The 16,219-nt window shown below is 43.9% G+C and overlaps 1 protein-coding gene across 1 annotated transcript; it reads right to left on the minus strand.

Annotated features, from left to right (window-relative positions):
• Window positions 1–370: 370 nt before the first annotated feature.
• On the minus strand, window positions 371–14,646 carry dusp10 (dual specificity phosphatase 10). Its single transcript, XM_079572761.1, has 4 exons — window positions 14,387–14,646; window positions 12,059–12,906; window positions 5,210–5,587; window positions 371–1,538 (listed from the first exon to the last, which is right to left on the minus strand). The coding sequence occupies exons 2-4, from the start codon at window positions 12,861–12,863 to the stop codon at window positions 1,273–1,275; spliced, it is 1,449 nt and encodes a 482-aa protein (XP_079428887.1). The 5' UTR covers window positions 12,864–12,906; window positions 14,387–14,646; the 3' UTR covers window positions 371–1,272.
• Window positions 14,647–16,219: the final 1,573 nt, after the last annotated feature.

Here is a 16,219-nt window from a genome sequence, read left to right on the forward strand (position 1 = left end):
AGCTGCTCATTTTTTTTTGTTTTGGAGAGTAGGCCGCCTTCAAACTTGCATTTAAATCTTTTTATTACCTACAACAAAGTCAAGAAAAACAGTACAAAATTGAAATTTCTGCGTCAGTTGTAACACCACTTTGAGTAAGTGGAAAAGAAAATGCAGAATTATATTAAAGTAGGCTTCAATAGATTTTACGAGGTTACTTCCGAATGACCTTTTTTAGTCGCTACCGTCTTCCCGCCCATGTTTTATTCCTATGGGAGATTAGCCGAGTCTCGCTCAAATGAATAATATATGATATTTAAAGATTATGCTGCTGCTGTTTTTAACATTTTATCCAGGATGTACATACTTTTCCAGAAGGTACACTTTATCTCAAATGGTGAACATTAATGGAAATAATAATGAAATGACTAAATGCATTTTTAAATGAAAGATAGGCTCATTGATTTCCAGTAGGTGTTGTGGTTAACCATGTGATTAAATACGAAACTAAAGAGGACTCTTAAAAGAGATCAAAATGACCGGAAGGAGAAAAAACTAAACTAGATTTAAATGCAAAGTTTAAGGCTGCCTTTGACCTCCCAGAAATCCCCATAAAACATCTCCAACAGCAAAACAACTTAACCAGCAAAGCGCCGGTCGTGTTCCGTAAATGTTACCAATATATACACATAATATAATAAGTTGCATTCCGCTCTTTTAAAATTATTGCACAGTAAAAGCCTCAAATGGGCTGGTCAACCCCATAAACCCCTGTATAAAAATAGAGTAACATACACACGTCAAATATTAAGTACTTATATATATTTTTTTGTTTTTAGACAGGCACTGCCATGGCCTCCCCAGTCTCAGTTTTTCGTGTCAAGAATTGCCCTTTAGCTAATTGAAAATCTTTTGGCAAGTGTTTATTTCCGTCGATTCTTTTTGAGCCACTTTGTCCAGCTTTGGGATATCTGCAAAGTCTGAAAAGTGGCCATTTGTTTTGGCATTTCCTCCCACCTCGGTAGGTTGCGTTCACATGATGTCGATCACTCTAATCGGCCAATAGCTACTGTTAATGTCTCTCTAACTACTTGACCTATTGACATGAAACAAAAACTATCACAAAATGGATGTTTTCTCTGTGCAAATAACTTCAAATGAAATCAACATCAAAAGGTTGTGGTATTATTCATAAGCACAGGTGTGAATGTAAAAAGTTAAATTTGGATTTTCTATTGAGTGAAATCAGCCCTACATTGGAAATTCCCTGGAAAGTGAACGCAACCTGTCCTTTCAAACGATGGTCTCTACTCCGGTTAGCTTTGGCGCTAGGATCCGTGGCGTGATGCCGTTGTTGAGGTCCTCTTCGAACTCCAGCAGTTGACCCATGAAGTTGAGGTTGGGCGAGATGATGGGCCGGCGTGTCTTGACGTACTTGTAGGCGTCGGTCATGGTCATCCAGGTGTGCTTCATCAGGTAGGCGATGACTATAGTGGCCGACCGGGACACGCCCGCCTGGCAGTGGATCAGGAGGCCCGTCCCCGCCTGCTGCGCCTCCTCTGCAATGACAAGGAATAGGAAAAGGGATGGGAATCATTCAGCGTCACAAGAATTACTCAGTATTCTACAGGGAGTTTGTTGTAATGGTGACATGATTGAGCTCCTGGGGATGAAATGTATTTTGAGAGTATGAATGAAAACTACATCACCAGATTGTACCTGAATGTTTTTGAAACCAAATGTTTCAAAAACTCTTGCACACTGCGCAACAGTTTGGATTACAGGACAATACAAAACATGCTCTTAATGATCAGCTTTGTTTTTTGTTTTTGCTGTTAATCCAAGCTTTGGAACAACTTCCTCCTCTGGACTTTGTAGAATAAAGCAGTTTAAGACCATTCAATGCTTCTAGACAAACCTATCAGCCTATTAGGTTTAGGTTGATGGGGAGCGCTTAGTGGAAACGTACCAAGCGATGTGTAAATGCCAACCAGTGTGCCACCAAAGCACACTGCATCACTCCATATTTCTGTTTCCTTGGGTTTAAATCAATCAAATCTATTAAAAGAAATCCAATTTTTACATTAATTATCACAAGGACCTAGTTTTTGTAATATCTTTTCCCTGTGTTCCGTGGCTCAGTGTGTTTGAGTTTACTGGTTTCCCTGGAGATGAATGAATGAAAATTGTATTTGAATGTGGCCTATTACTTTGGCTTAGGGATGAGTCACCGCTGTTCAAGGTCCTTATCCAGATGATACTGAGAGAGCCTGCTTGGATCCAATGCCCGGACTACACATTTATTTACTTGGAATTATCCACTGCGAGAAAAACTGCATTAACTTATGTACGTTTTTTTCTATTATTTTGGTCATTTGTTTCTTGGGACCTATTGCTTTTTGGCTAGGTTTATTATGTTTGAATTCTAATAAATAGTAGAATCTTTGCTAGTTTGGGCACTTCAAGAATATACACACTGACAAAAAATACAACTCTCATAAAGAGCCACAAGCAGCAATTGTGGGCAATGGTCCACTACAGCAACACAGTGATTGAGAATTGATCTTTTATGTCTTTTACCGTCTTTACTTGGACTGGTACAAATGTTTGCTCCTTGTGGCTAATTCCTGTAATTAAACGCTTTGTAAGTTGCCTAGTTCTTGAATTACTGAGAGTAGAGTAGGTTAAATTTAACCTAAATGACATAGAACTAGCTGATTGTGAATGTACAATAAAGATATTTGTGGCGAAAACTAGGAGGCTCAGGGGACGACGGACACCAAACATGCAAAGTAGACAAAGAAAGGTCCCTCTCAGTTTGGAGGTCAACCCTGGACCTTCTTGTCACGTGGCAAGTTTGCAAGCCACTGATTGGAGCTGGAACCATTTGAAGCCAAATAATACAATACTAAAGTGCACATGCAAGTATCCTGCACATGATTCTTAAAAATAGACTTAAAAACATTATTTTGGGCGTTTCTCCATTAAAGGGGCTAAATGCAAGTTAGTCATTTTATGCTCACTACTGCCACCTCAGGTCTTATGCGTAACTGCAGCTTCTATATTAAGCTCGTGCATGACGGCACTTCGGACTGGATTAACACCTTATTGAGTGACAGTGCAGGATTTTAGCAGCAGTTGTGGTGAACAGGTCTGAGCTCATTCTACACATTAGGACATGGCTGGAAAATGTAGGGCAGGCCTACTCAATAGGCGGCCCGTGGGCCAGCTCCGGCCCGCCAACCAATTAAATCTGGCCCGTGCCATTTTCCATATGTATATCTATTTTTTGGTATTATCCCGGCCACGTTCGCACCGCTCCGCGGCGCATTCGCGCCGGAATCGCACTGCTTTGCGTAGAAGTGTGCCTGCAGCCTAGCTAGCGTCTCTCCTACAGCGCGGGCTCAAATGAAAACATGGCTCTTTAAAGCGGTGTAAACTGAGTAAACAGGAGGCTTATCGTTGGACGGACTGACAGGTTTTCTACACCAAAGCACAAGGACAGTGCAGCGTGTTTTTGGACTTTTGTTTGGATTATCTCACGCAAAAGCAGCTCTCTTCGCACACCGCGGCAGATGACCACATGTTTCCCTGTTGTCTTCATCGTTACAAAGGGCTTGACCAGCGACTGTCAGGTAAGAAACACCAGTTCAGTTGTGGATGTTTGTAAAGTGGACGATGAAGCTGATGGTGCGTGAGTTTTGGATAAGTGTACTGCACCTGCAGAGCGCGTGTTTAACCGGTCAGCGCTAAACCTCACTCTCTGGGCTCTAACTTAACTAAATAACATCTGAATCATGAATCTGACAGGTGCAGTTTCTTCCTTTCTCCCCCGACTTCATTCGATACGTCTTTGTGGGAAATGTACAAGCGCAGAGATGCTCTTTGTGAAGTTAACAGGCAAAAGAGAGGCTGAATATGTGGATGAGCTTCTTTTACTTTTATCATAAAGCTCGAGGTCTGGACAGAACAACGGCTCAGGGGTTTGGTCAGCGTATGTCCCTTCAGCCGAGGAGCAATGACTGAGCAGGAGTTAGTCATGTTTGAGATGGTCTCACATGTAACTCTCTTATTCTGTATCAGGCCTTTGCTCTGGTTTATGTGATTTAGTCCTGCCTTAGCCCTGATAGTATATCATTTTTTGCCCTGGTTTAATCCTGGTTTAGTTCTGAGTAGTCCTAGTTTATTATTAGGCTCTTTATTATTCTGTATTAATTTGTTATTGCAATGTTTCTAAAGCCTAAAATGCTGGAATATAATACAACTATTGTGTTGAGGGCCAATTCTATTCTATTCAAGCATTGATGATAATGAAATTATCATTTATTTATCCCAAAAATATGAATACGTTTGGTGGCAGTGGTTGGCTCACCGACTGACCGGCCCAGTGGCCAATGACCTCCCACAAATCTGGCCCAGTGACATAAGTAATTGAAGAGCCCTGATGTAGGGGGATGAAAATACTTAGTTTTAACATTTTTAAACTCTGTATAGTCCCTTTAATATTGATAATAGTTTTATCATTTTAAATAATGTATCTGTAAGAATTAAATAGTAATGATGAAATACAGGTGCCAGGGCTGGAGTGCGTGATACACACTTTGAGCAGAACGGCTCAGAATTGAACCCTCTTTGAGGAGGGAACAATGTTATAACATGGTTTAAAGATCTAAAAGTCCATTTTGCACAATATGTCACCCGTAAAGTACTATCCTGGAGTATCACATAGGCCACTGTGATGGAAAGTAAAAGCGCAATGCTAAAATAAAATGTTTGTTTTTTTCACATAAAAAGTTCCATAATGTACCTTTAATAATAATAATAATGCCTTACACTTGTATTGTGCTTTAACAGCCTGTTTTACCAAATTTCTCCAAGCACCACACTATAGTCTTTATTCATTCACTCCATACTTGGTGGTGGTAAGCTACCGTTGTAGCCACAGCTGCCTTGGGGTAGACTGACGGAGGCGAGGCAACTAGTCTGTGCCCTTGGCCCCTCCAACCACCACCAACCACTCTCACACTACATTCACCCAGGCTTCCTGGTGTTCCCAAACAGTCTCCCATCCAAGTACCGACCAGGCCCTTCCCTGCTTAGCTTCGAGATCTGACGGGATCGGGCAGAGCAAAGGCAGTGTGACCTATAACTAAATGCTGCTCTGCTTTTTCAGATTATACAGTATATTAAATATAGTATATAAAATAATATTCTAAATCATTTCCCATACCAATGAACTCAAAGGCCTCCTCAAAGTACTGGCGCAGGTTCTGCTTGGCGCTGTCCGTGGCGGGGAGCCTCTTGTAGACGAACAGCCCGGTGTGGTGGTGGAAGAGGGGCAGGTGGGTGGTGACGTTCAGGATGTAGCCCACATGGAGCCGCTGCAGCAGCCTCAGATTCTGGGCGTCAAGCTCGTTGCCCAGGTACAGAAAGGGCAGAATGGGGGTCAGCTCGGCGTTCTCGATGTCTGGAGTGGAGGGCAGGGGCAGAGGGTGAGGTAGCGCCCCCGTGAGGCCCGAGGAAGCAGCGCAGGGGTCCAGGCCGTCGTGCATGTGCAGGGAGTGCTCACACAGGTTCTCATGGCTCATTCGAAAACAGCTGAGACCACCTGGGACAACAGAGGTGCAGAGGAAGTCATAAGACATTCTATACAGTTGCAGAGTGGCCATTAAATGTGATAGTTGACTTTTTCCACACATATCTCATACAATTTACAGTAAGTAGGTCCTGACCATACCAAAAAGCATACCCACAAGGGTGAGCAGATAGCGGACAAAATTTGTAACTGTTGTTATTAGGGACATTTTTCAAAGATGTAAAAGGAGTGCGCTCACACCAACAGTGGCAGGAGCGAAACGAGCGGCCAGTTCCCATTCATTCCCAATGCTGGCTGGTGACCGGAAAACAGCTAAATTACGAGAGAGCAGCGCAATACAGGCGACCGGAGCGTGGGCTGCATTTGTATAAAGTTGAAATAATAAAAATCTATGGAAATGCAGAGCGATTTGCGGCTGTGACCTCCAATCACAGAACAGTCTCAGCTGCGTCTCAAAGCCCACCTCCACTGGCTCCTGCACGAGGGGGGCTCGTGGAGGAAGTAGAGTAAGCGGGGCGAAGGAAAACAAAAGCATTTTTTCCACTAGGTCTCATTTGATTTTTATTTTGAATCATGTGCAGCAGCTTTTAACTGAGTGCGTTGTGGCAAGGAACGAGAGCACGTACGGGCTGTGATCTTCGCATCTGAGCATTCAAAATAAAAATCGAGCAGCAGAGAGAAATATGCAAAACACAGCCCCAATTAGCGCGATGCAGGGTTTCAGCTGAAAATGCTGTGTCCTTGTCATTAACAAAGAGGACAATACCGTCTTTACTAAGCTACAATGGCACAGAAACGATTTAAAATGACTCATGTTGAATAGCAGTAAGTATGGACCATGTTCACCTTGGGAACAGCTGTGACTCACCCCTGAGCCAATGGAACGGTCCTTTATAATAATGGCACATTGTTCGGGTGCAATCCAAACATGCGGGTCAGGTTTTGTCCGTTTGCTTGTAATCAGTAGTATCATCATCCATCATCCAAATGTAGCCCACGTTGCCCACGTTGTGCTGCCTACGGTCACCTATCACTGCCTACTACGCTTCATCTCGCCAACAGTTGCATCTCAATCCATTCATATAAATGCACTAACGCTCCCCTAACATCATACTACATCTCCAGAACCACCAGTCTCTTCAGCCTCCCCATCTGTTCTTCTTCTAATTTATCCATTCAGTAAGCTAGTCATTGCTCCAGTCTCTCTCAGTTGAAACTGACTTGCGTGCGGCTGCAAGAAACCTGTTTTGTTTCCTGAACTGCACGGGTTTAAGGGTCACTTCTCACTAAATCTTACACGGCTAAAAATACATGCCGCAGTCTGCCTTGTAACGCCAATATCCAGCCAGAAACTTTGAAACAACTTTTTTTAAACAGTTAAGCACAAAAGGTCAAAAAAGTGAAAAAACTCTATCTACAATTCCTACTATTACCGCACTGAACATGCAGATCCAAATCAATATGGTTGTTGTGGCCACATTTTTATATATATATATATATATATAATAGATTGTTGCTGTAATTCAAATCTGCAATCTTGTTACTGCAAAATTCTGCTGCTAATACAGCAATAAGACGACGTGAAGAAAGGTTTTTGAGAAATCCTCTTCATGACTAGGCGCTAAACAGTGGCACTGAAACGTTCATGATGCCCCCGATGGACTTCTGCAAATAACCCCTCGCTTGCACCTGTTGGCCACGTTTACCCATGATGCTACAGCGTTCTATTTGCGGTGAAGGGTTGTGACACACACATACAACTGGATGCATTGTTCCAACAGGGGCTGATGTCATGCAATATTGTAGACTCTAAGGGACACGCAGCAGGAAACAACAAAGATGAAGTTGTAGTTCTCTTATAGAGCTTACAGTATTATTACATTTCTTTTACAAGAGTGCCGATTATAATCTCGATGAGATTTTTCCTGGTTAAATAAAGGTTTGAACAACTTGCAATGGGCACAGAATTTCATGAAAAGAACTTCTGTTTACCAACCAACCAGTTGGTCCACGTGTGTTTTGTGGATCTGGAGAAAGCGTTCGACCGTGCCCTCGTGGTGCCCTGTGGGGGGTGCTGGGGTATTGGGTCTGGGGCCCGGGGCCCTCTTCTGAGGGCTGTCCATTCCCTGTATGACCGCAGCAGGAGCTTGGTTCGCATTGCTGGCAGTAAGTCAGACCTGTTCCCGGTGTGTGTTGGTCTCCGCCAGGGCTGCCCTTTGTCACCGGTTCTGTTCATTACCTTTATGGACAGAATTTCTAGACGCAGCCAGGGGCCGGAGGGTGTTCGGTTTGGGAACCTCAGGATCTCATCTGCTGTTTGCAGACGATGTTGTTCTGTTGGCTTCAACGAATCAGGACCTTCAGCTGCTCAGTTTGCAGCCGAGTGTGAAGCAGCCGGGATGACGATCAGCACCTCCAATTCCGAGGCCATGGTTCTCTGCCAGAAAAAGGTGGTTTCCCCTCTTCAGGTCGGTGGAGAGTCCTTGCAAGTGGAGGAGTTCAAGTATCTCGGGGTCTTTTTTCACGAGTGAGGGACGGATGGAGCGTGAGATCAATAGACGGATCGGTGCGGCGTCAACAGTGATGCGGTCGCTGTATCAGACTGTTGTGGTGAAGAGGGTGAAGAGTTCAGTTGGGGGGTAAAGCTCTCGATTTACCGATCGATCTACGTTCCCACCCTCACCTATGGTCGTGAGATCTGGGTAATGACGAAAGGACAAGATTAGTGATACAAGCGGCCTAAATGAGCTTCCTTCGAAGGGTGGCTGGGCGCACCCTTCGAGATTGGGTGAGGAGTCCAGTTACCCGGGAGGAGCTCGGAGTAGAGTCACTGCTCCTTCACGTCAAAAGGAGCCAGCTGAGGTGGCTAGGGCATCTGTTTCGGATGCCTCCTGGTCGTCTCCCTCGGGAGGTGTTCCAGGCATGTCCTATTGGGAGGAGGCCTCGTGGAAGGCCCAGGGCACGCTGGTGGGACCATGTCTCTGAGCCCCAGAACAGTTGGAGGAGGTGTATGTGGATCGGGGAAGTCTGGGCATCTCTGCTGAGACTGCTGCCTCCGCAACCCGGCCCCTGATAAAGCAGAAGAAAATGGATGGATGGATGGATGGATGGATGGATGGATGGATGGATGGATGGATGGATGGATGGATGGATGGATGGAGAACTTCTGTCTAACTGCTAAGCCTGGGGTGGATCCATCATCCTTTGAGGCTGTACTGCATCCAGTAGCACGGGGAACATTTCATTGGTAGAACAAACAATGTATTCAATTAATGTCCAACCAATTCTAAAGGAAAATGTAACAACATCTGTGATAAACCTGAAGTTAAAAAGCCGATGGCTTCTACAAATGTGATGATCGTTAACACACTTCAGAATCCATGGTGGACGACATCAAGAGGTGCAGTCTGACAGTTTTGCCATGGCCATCACAGTCTTCTGAACATGAAGATCTCTGGATGAACCTCCAAAGAGCAAGATGTACTAGACAGCTCACAAATCTCTTAGTTCTGGAAGACGTTTCTTCGGAAGAAAGGGCAAAACTCCCTCAAACTAGAATCGAAAGACTCTTGGCTATCTAGGAAAGCCTTTAAACCTGTGATACTTATCAGTGTTGGTTATGATTTTCAGGCTGCTCAACCTTTAGTCCCATTGCTTCATTGTTCACATTAATAGAAATTTTGATCTGGGGTGCCTAAACTTTCGCACCCCACTAGAGGCACTAACAGAAATATTACCAATATCAAACCTGGACATAATAATTCACAGGTCTTACAGACAGAATAAACACAAGAACATGGCGTTCTTCAGTATGGAGCAGCATTAGTACTCGATTCATGTAAGCCGTGTAAAATGCATGCTTACATTTTATTTGGAATCTACAATCTTTATATAGTGATTATCAGCATGTCCAACCCCCTGAGTATTTTCGCTGTCGACCCCCAAACTTCTATATCAGTCTAGCCCTTTTTTTAAGCCAAAAATAGTCATTTTGTGACACTTTCATATTCAACATCACGATGTTGCCGGTAGTAATAGATCCAAGTAAATAATGCTTTTTCAATGGTCACATTGCAGTTGTGTAACAGTGTGTGTATACTGTTTGATGGCGCTCTAGTAGAAAGTATCTTGTAGAGATGACAGATTGGCCATAATTGAATGTCCAGAAGCAACATAGTTCAGTGAGCAGGGAGCGTAAACTGTGTCCAACTCTCTTAGCCACGCTCAGAAATCATCAACGTAACTCTATACTGAGTAGCTCGAGTACTTTTCAGAGCCTATATACTTCATTCAGTCGTTTAAGATTGCTTTAAGGCACATTATTATTAGTATTGTTGTTGTAGTATAACTTAAAATAATGAACGTGCTTAGAAAATACCCTTCGGACTTTAGATGTTATAAAATATAGTAACACAAAACGCCAGTAGAGGGCGCCAACCTGCCCATGTGTGAGTTTCAACATGTATCTCAAAATAATAATAGCCTCCATGCAAGCCTAACATGCTATTCTGCGCAGGTAAGAGGGTTTGACCCAGGTTTGACCACGGACAGGAGCAGAACAAGTTTGGTGAAGTCTCCGTGTGATGTATAAGTGTGTGCAGGCAATTTGAGGTGATAGAAACACACCATTCTAGGTATGTTTCACTTTTGATGACATAACATTATATCACTCTTTAGAATGGCAAGCAATAATATGCATAAAAAAATGATTCTACCATAAAATATTGTCTATTGAACCCGGAAAAATAACTACTCTGCCACTGTCCACAGCTGTCGTGATTTGGACCCTATTAAGAGCGCCCTTTAAAGCACAGAATGGCCTGTTGTCATGTTGTCATTTTTGGCATGCTATTAAAGCTGCCCATTCAATCATCTATCCACCGGTGCATAGTCCGTTATAGCTACAAAATGCTTTCAAAATGCTAATTAGCTTTTCCTCAAAAGCCCCTAGCCATCTTGCTCAAACAGTCCCTTGTAAAATAAATAAATAAATAAGATACAAGGTACCCATCTAATTTCTGGAGTTGATGGCATTTCCAAGGGAAGAAACAGGCTTCTCCTCAAGGGACAAGATGACAAGATGAGCGCCATAGAAAGTAAAAAAAAGTTGATGAGCTGGGTGTACATACGTTACCCTTGCACATATTTGTTTCCATAAACGGGTCGAAAACAGTGCAAAAACAGGACCTTATGCTAAGTCATAAGACCAACTAAACTGAATAAACAAATATGTACGCGATTCAAAACGGCTCTTAATGATCAGCGAGACACGGGCAAAAAAACATTGAAAAGGACCTAATGAAGAAGCATAATAGTAATGGTATGAAAATAGCAGCAGTTGAATAGACTTTGGCGGTAGTAACAATATTTTTTAGCAGCACGAGTTGACATAAAAGTCACATTTGGAGTAGAAGTTAACTGTCTGTATCTATTAGTACCAGTAACCAGTAGTGGGTTTACATTAGTAGTAGTAATAGTAATAGCAGCACGTACAGTATAACAGTTAGAGGTACTGTTATAACAACGGAAAATGGTGCTGTTGGGTGATGGAGAGGTGATTCGATTTCTGGTGCCCTAGCAAGGTTGGCATTTTGCAAGTGACACACAAACACGCACAAAAAAAACACAGTTTTCTTCCCAGAGGACCAACCCGGAGACAAAACAAGCAACCTATTTTATGAAGTCAACATGCGGCTGAGGAAATACAGAATAAGAATGGAGCAGAGAGATCAAGCCACCGTGATGTTCAAGTAACTAGAAGGAGGCATTGTGAAAACACAACAACATCGCAATAATAGCCCAGACAGCTTTTTTTCTTGCTAAATACTTGCGCTAGGGATGCCAGATTATTCAAGTCAAAATTGCTATTTGAATTCTCATAATTAGCTAACTTAACAGAGGAACTAGCTTTAAAACACAGCAAAACATGCGATAAATATAAGGCTTGCAGCATACATCAGTGGGGCTTCACACTATGAAGACCTGCCAGTCATCAGCTGTCATAAAGCTAGTTTTATACATAGCCAAACATCTTGCACATTCCAGTTTCATTCATATCACTACATTTTACCAATAAGCTTTCCCTCTTTTCAAAACTGCACGCGGCTTTCAGGTGTCTCAATGATTTATGTGGCCAGATGTCAATTCAATGCATAGAAATGGTGGTGTATAGTCTCTTTTCGAAGTGGAAAGCCTATTTAGGTCTGGTGCTCGCCGTGGCAATGCATCTTCTAAGAAATACATGTCAAACGCTAATAGGCTCTGGGGCTAAATCTGCTCCTGTGTAAACGCACTGTCTGGGCATGTGTGATTATTTAAGCGTAAGGTGCAAGGATAGAGGAGGTTTATGAGGTAGTGGATATTGGCACCAATATAATTCTGTTTGAAAGATTTTCGACATATTGAAAGCCTTTATGACATTTGTTGATGCAACATGTGATAAGTTGTATTTGACGCGTGGGTAGTGCACTATAGAATATGTACCTTTGAGGACGATGGGGTCCTTGCCCTCGCGCCGCAGGGACTCCAGCAGCACATGCAGGGGCTGGGCGGGATTGAGGCGATGTGGGTCCATGGTGCTGTCATCATACACCACGATGTCTTTGGAGAACAAGCCCTTGAAGGAGTCCTGAGCCTCCCTGCAGGACAGCAGGTCCAGCACAGTGATCTTGCCCTGCTGCAGCCTGCGCCGGCTGATCTTGTCTGAGCAGTTAATGTGCACGGCTCCTCGGATGTGGCTCTTGTTGTACTCTGTGAAGGGCCTGCAGTCGATGATGACAGGGACAGGCCCCACTGGGTGTCCCAGGGGACAGCAGCTTAGCCGCTTAGCCAGTTCATTGGGGTGCATGAGGCGCACAGAGGGCAGCAGCTTTGGCATGGCCGTGGGCAGGGCTTTGGGTAGGGTTTTGGGGGTGCTGGGGGTGAGCCCCGAGGCCAGACTGGGTACACTGCGGGCCTCATGGCTTCTGAGCGGAGGGAGTACAGGGCTGGGGGTGCCAGCGTACGAGAGGTTGGGGCTGCTGTGGCTCAGACTGGGACTGTCCCGCTCATAGGTAGTGACAGAGCAGCAGCTGGCACTGCTACATCCACACGACAGAGAGCGCGTGGAGCCCTTGGAAGAGGGCATATACGTGGCCCGGATGGTCACCACTGTGGTGCTGATGACCGTGTGCTCCTCGCTGCTGAAGGCGTCCACGTAACTGGAGTCTAGTGACAGAGTTAGCTCCTGAGGTCGGCTGGGCCTGGGCAGCGCCACCACAATCCTGTCGTCCAGAGGAGAGGGAGGCATGGGGAGGCCGCGCAGGAACACCGGGAGAACTCAACACGCCGCTCTGAGATAGGAGCAGAGAGCAGGTCACAACAACAGCCTGTATTATGGAGGCATGGTCCCTATCCTCACTCAGTCTTTAATGTGCAGTCACTGCGCTCAAAACACAGCAACAACATAGATCAGAGAGAGATTACTTTTTAATTTCCCATTCAACTCTGTTAGCCCGTTGCACATTATTCTAGGTCTCACATTATTCTTAATATTCTTATTATTATGAAGTTGTCCAACACGTCTCCTCTGTTAACTTGATTACACGGTGCAGTCTGTATGTGAGCTCTGAGAGGCAGAGGGAGAATAGGAATTACACGCAACAATTGGTCCAGATGGACTTAGACTGGGGGCATGTTCACTCATGTGCACTTTAAGCTGTGTCATGCTATTGCCCTGATGACTGGACTAAAATTCAGTACATTGTACTACAGAATGATTATCATATTATAACCATGTTTGATAAAAAATAATAATAATGCATTCGGATATGATTCATTATGTCAGTGGACTATGGCCAGATGATGACCCGTACAAAACATCTAGTAACCTCATTTATTCAAGTTTGACCAGTCAGTCAGAAAAGACCACGTCTATTTGTTGAACATACAAAGTCAAGTCAGCTGTCATGAAGCTAAATATTAGTATAGTGTCAACACCTGCAGGGCTACACCCAGAATTGGAGGGAAAATTGTATGACATAGTGGCCCCTTATTAAGAAACGGCCCAGTCATCAAAGCTGCATGTCCAAAACGGCATCTGACAGCGCGTGTAATGTGAATCATCCGCAAAATACTATGCAGGCTCCTAAGGTAATGTAGAGCAAGCATGTCTAAACCCAAAGCGTGTCTGCTTCAACGCTGTATGTGCTGCAGTTTTGGTCTTTTTCCAAATTGCTGCAAATACAAGACGGCATGACAAATGTCTTTCTTTTTTTATATTCATGAATAGCCGGGAGCTTGTCTCAGCCAAGAAAAAGCATGTCATCTGGCGTGTTATGTAAAAAGAAAAAAAGAAAAAAAGCGCAACGGTTCGTTTGGGGAGCAAGCGAGGCACAAATCATTGATGGCAAATTCATTCAAGAAACCCGGCATGAGGACGTGAGCCGAATGTAATGCACGGGATTTTAGCTTTCTTTGAGGCGATTCGCACTCGCCAATGCTGCTGTGTGAGCTGGGCAACATCGACATTTCCAATAAAACAAAGAAACAAATAGTGTCGTTGCCATGCGTATCGGGAACTTTAAATTGACGCAGGGATGGGCTCGTAATGACAAATGTTACAAGACACTTAACACCCCCCCCCCCCCCCCCCCCCCTAAAAAAAAAAAAAAGCTATACGTGCCCAAGTTCTAACGCAAAATGGCACGAAATGGCTCGACATAGTCCTTTATAAATTATATATTGAGTTGCGTAAAGCTGGCGGACCTACGTCTTTGGGCATGTAACTTGGAGCGCGCTGCACGGTTCCAAAGTTCGTGTGTGCGATCTTACCGGAGTGTAGTCTGCTGCTGCCGTGGACTGGTAAAGACGGGTTTACGGTGTCCGCGCGTTAGCAATACAGTCCCCATTCAGTCACTGCGTAAACGCGAGCATAATTTAGTAGCTTTTGATATCCCGGAACGATCTAAGGATAAAAAAAAAAAAAAAGAAGAAGAAGAAGAAGGAGGACGTGTGCCAGCCTCCCTCAACGGTGCCTGGCAGACGGATTGGCGGAGTAGTGAGCCAATGCAGCGCTACATGGATGTGAGAGAGTCGGGGCAGGATGGGGAGGAGGGGAGGAGGGAGTCGCTCAAAAAAAAATAAAAAAAAAATAAGGGGGAGGGCTCGGAGCGCCGAAGAGGCTGCAGGGGGCGGGGCCGACGGGAACAAGCCACGCCTTATAATGCAAGGATGATGTCACTGAGAGCCAATCAGAAGGCAAGGCATAAGCTATGTGGAAGTTTGTGTTATTTTAATGCTATGTTAGTTGGTTGTGAAATACTTTTCAATCGGTGCGAGATTTAAAGAGTCATATCTGATGCTTTCAAAAAGGAAAGTGTTAAGTAATCTGAACTTTTTTTTCCCCGTGACCCAAGCCTGGATAAATAGTGAGATCTATCTGTATTCTTTATCAAAATTTGAATTCTTGCGCTTCATTGTGTGTTGGCCGATGCTCTGACCAGTGTCACGTCCACACTTTGGGGGTCATTTACCAAGCGTTTACTCATGTGCAACACAAGCAGCATGTGCAAAAGTGGTTCCACACTCATTTTTATACACGAAGCATTCTCTAATTTACAAATCAGATTTGGGGCTCTAATACTGTAATATCGGCCATTTCAAATACTACACTGAACCCAAAGTCATGACATCTTTTTATATATATACTGTACTATGGACTTACTTCTCTCTAATATTGTTCATAAATCTGTCTAAACCTGTGTTAGTGAGCACTTCTCCTTTGCTGAGATAATCCACCCCCCCTCACAGCTGTGGCGCAACAAGATGCCGGTTAGACCGCATGAATATCTCACAGGTGTGCCTTTGGCTGTCCACAATAAAAGTCCCCTCTGGAATGTTCATGTTGGCTTTATTGGGGGGGTCTTGGGCGGTTGGGTCAGAAAACCAGTCAGTTTGGTGTAACCACCATTTGCCTCACGCAGTACAGCACATCTTCTTCCCCTGACATGTCAACCAGTATTTGTATGCTATTTTCCAGCCTGCACGCGCTCTTTAGCACCCATATCTTTATAAATTACCAGAAGGGGCGGGGGGGGGGGGGGGACTTGCACATGGAAGACTTGGACTTTATGTACCAATTTCTGATCACTGTTCCAGAGACAGGGACTGGGATAGCGCTAAAGAAAGTTGCTTGGCTCAAATAAATGATACAATTTTTTTTTAAATGGTCTTCTATGGAATTAATTAACATTATTATTCTGTTTTATAGTTCGAGATGGCAAATATTTTAGTGTAAGTATGGAAAAAGTATTGTTCAAGTCTTAGTATTGTAAACCAAGTATTGTTAAAGTGCCGGTATAAAAAAATATATATTGAAAACAACGGTTCCGTGCCCAAGTCTTGAGGAATGAGAGGAAATCATAAAAAAAAAAGACATTAAAAAATTACGCCGAATTGAAGACGGAAATTTCAATCACAAATTTCAAAAGTCACAGTAGTCAGAGTAACCCTATGTGGCAGTAAAAATGTGCCCATACCTACCTTTGCTATAAAGTGAGTCTTTTTGTCGGGTTAACCTACATTGTTCCCTTTATGTAACTCTGACTCCGAGCCGCATTTTTGTGAAGTTAGTCACTCCTCCTCCACGCCTGTGTTCAGCTCACT

The sequence above is a fragment of the Gobius niger genome (genome assembly GCF_951799975.1).
Source record: "Gobius niger genome assembly, chromosome: 15".
Lineage (NCBI taxonomy): Eukaryota > Metazoa > Chordata > Actinopteri > Gobiiformes > Gobiidae > Gobius > Gobius niger.

Bases quoted from the DNA above. Each gene is read 5' to 3' on its own strand.
- dusp10 (XM_079572761.1), bottom strand. From the start codon at position 12,863: ATGCCTCCCTCTCCTCTGGACGACAGGATTGTGGTGGCGCTGCCCAGG. The intron at 5,588-12,058 runs GTACATATTCTA...CTGTTGTCCCAG, and splicing joins GGACCCCATCGTCCTCAAAG to GTGGTCTCAGCTGTTTTCGA. The intron at 1,539-5,209 runs GTATGGGAAATG...TTGTCATTGCAG, and splicing joins GGAGGCCTTTGAGTTCATTG to AGGAGGCGCAGCAGGCGGGG.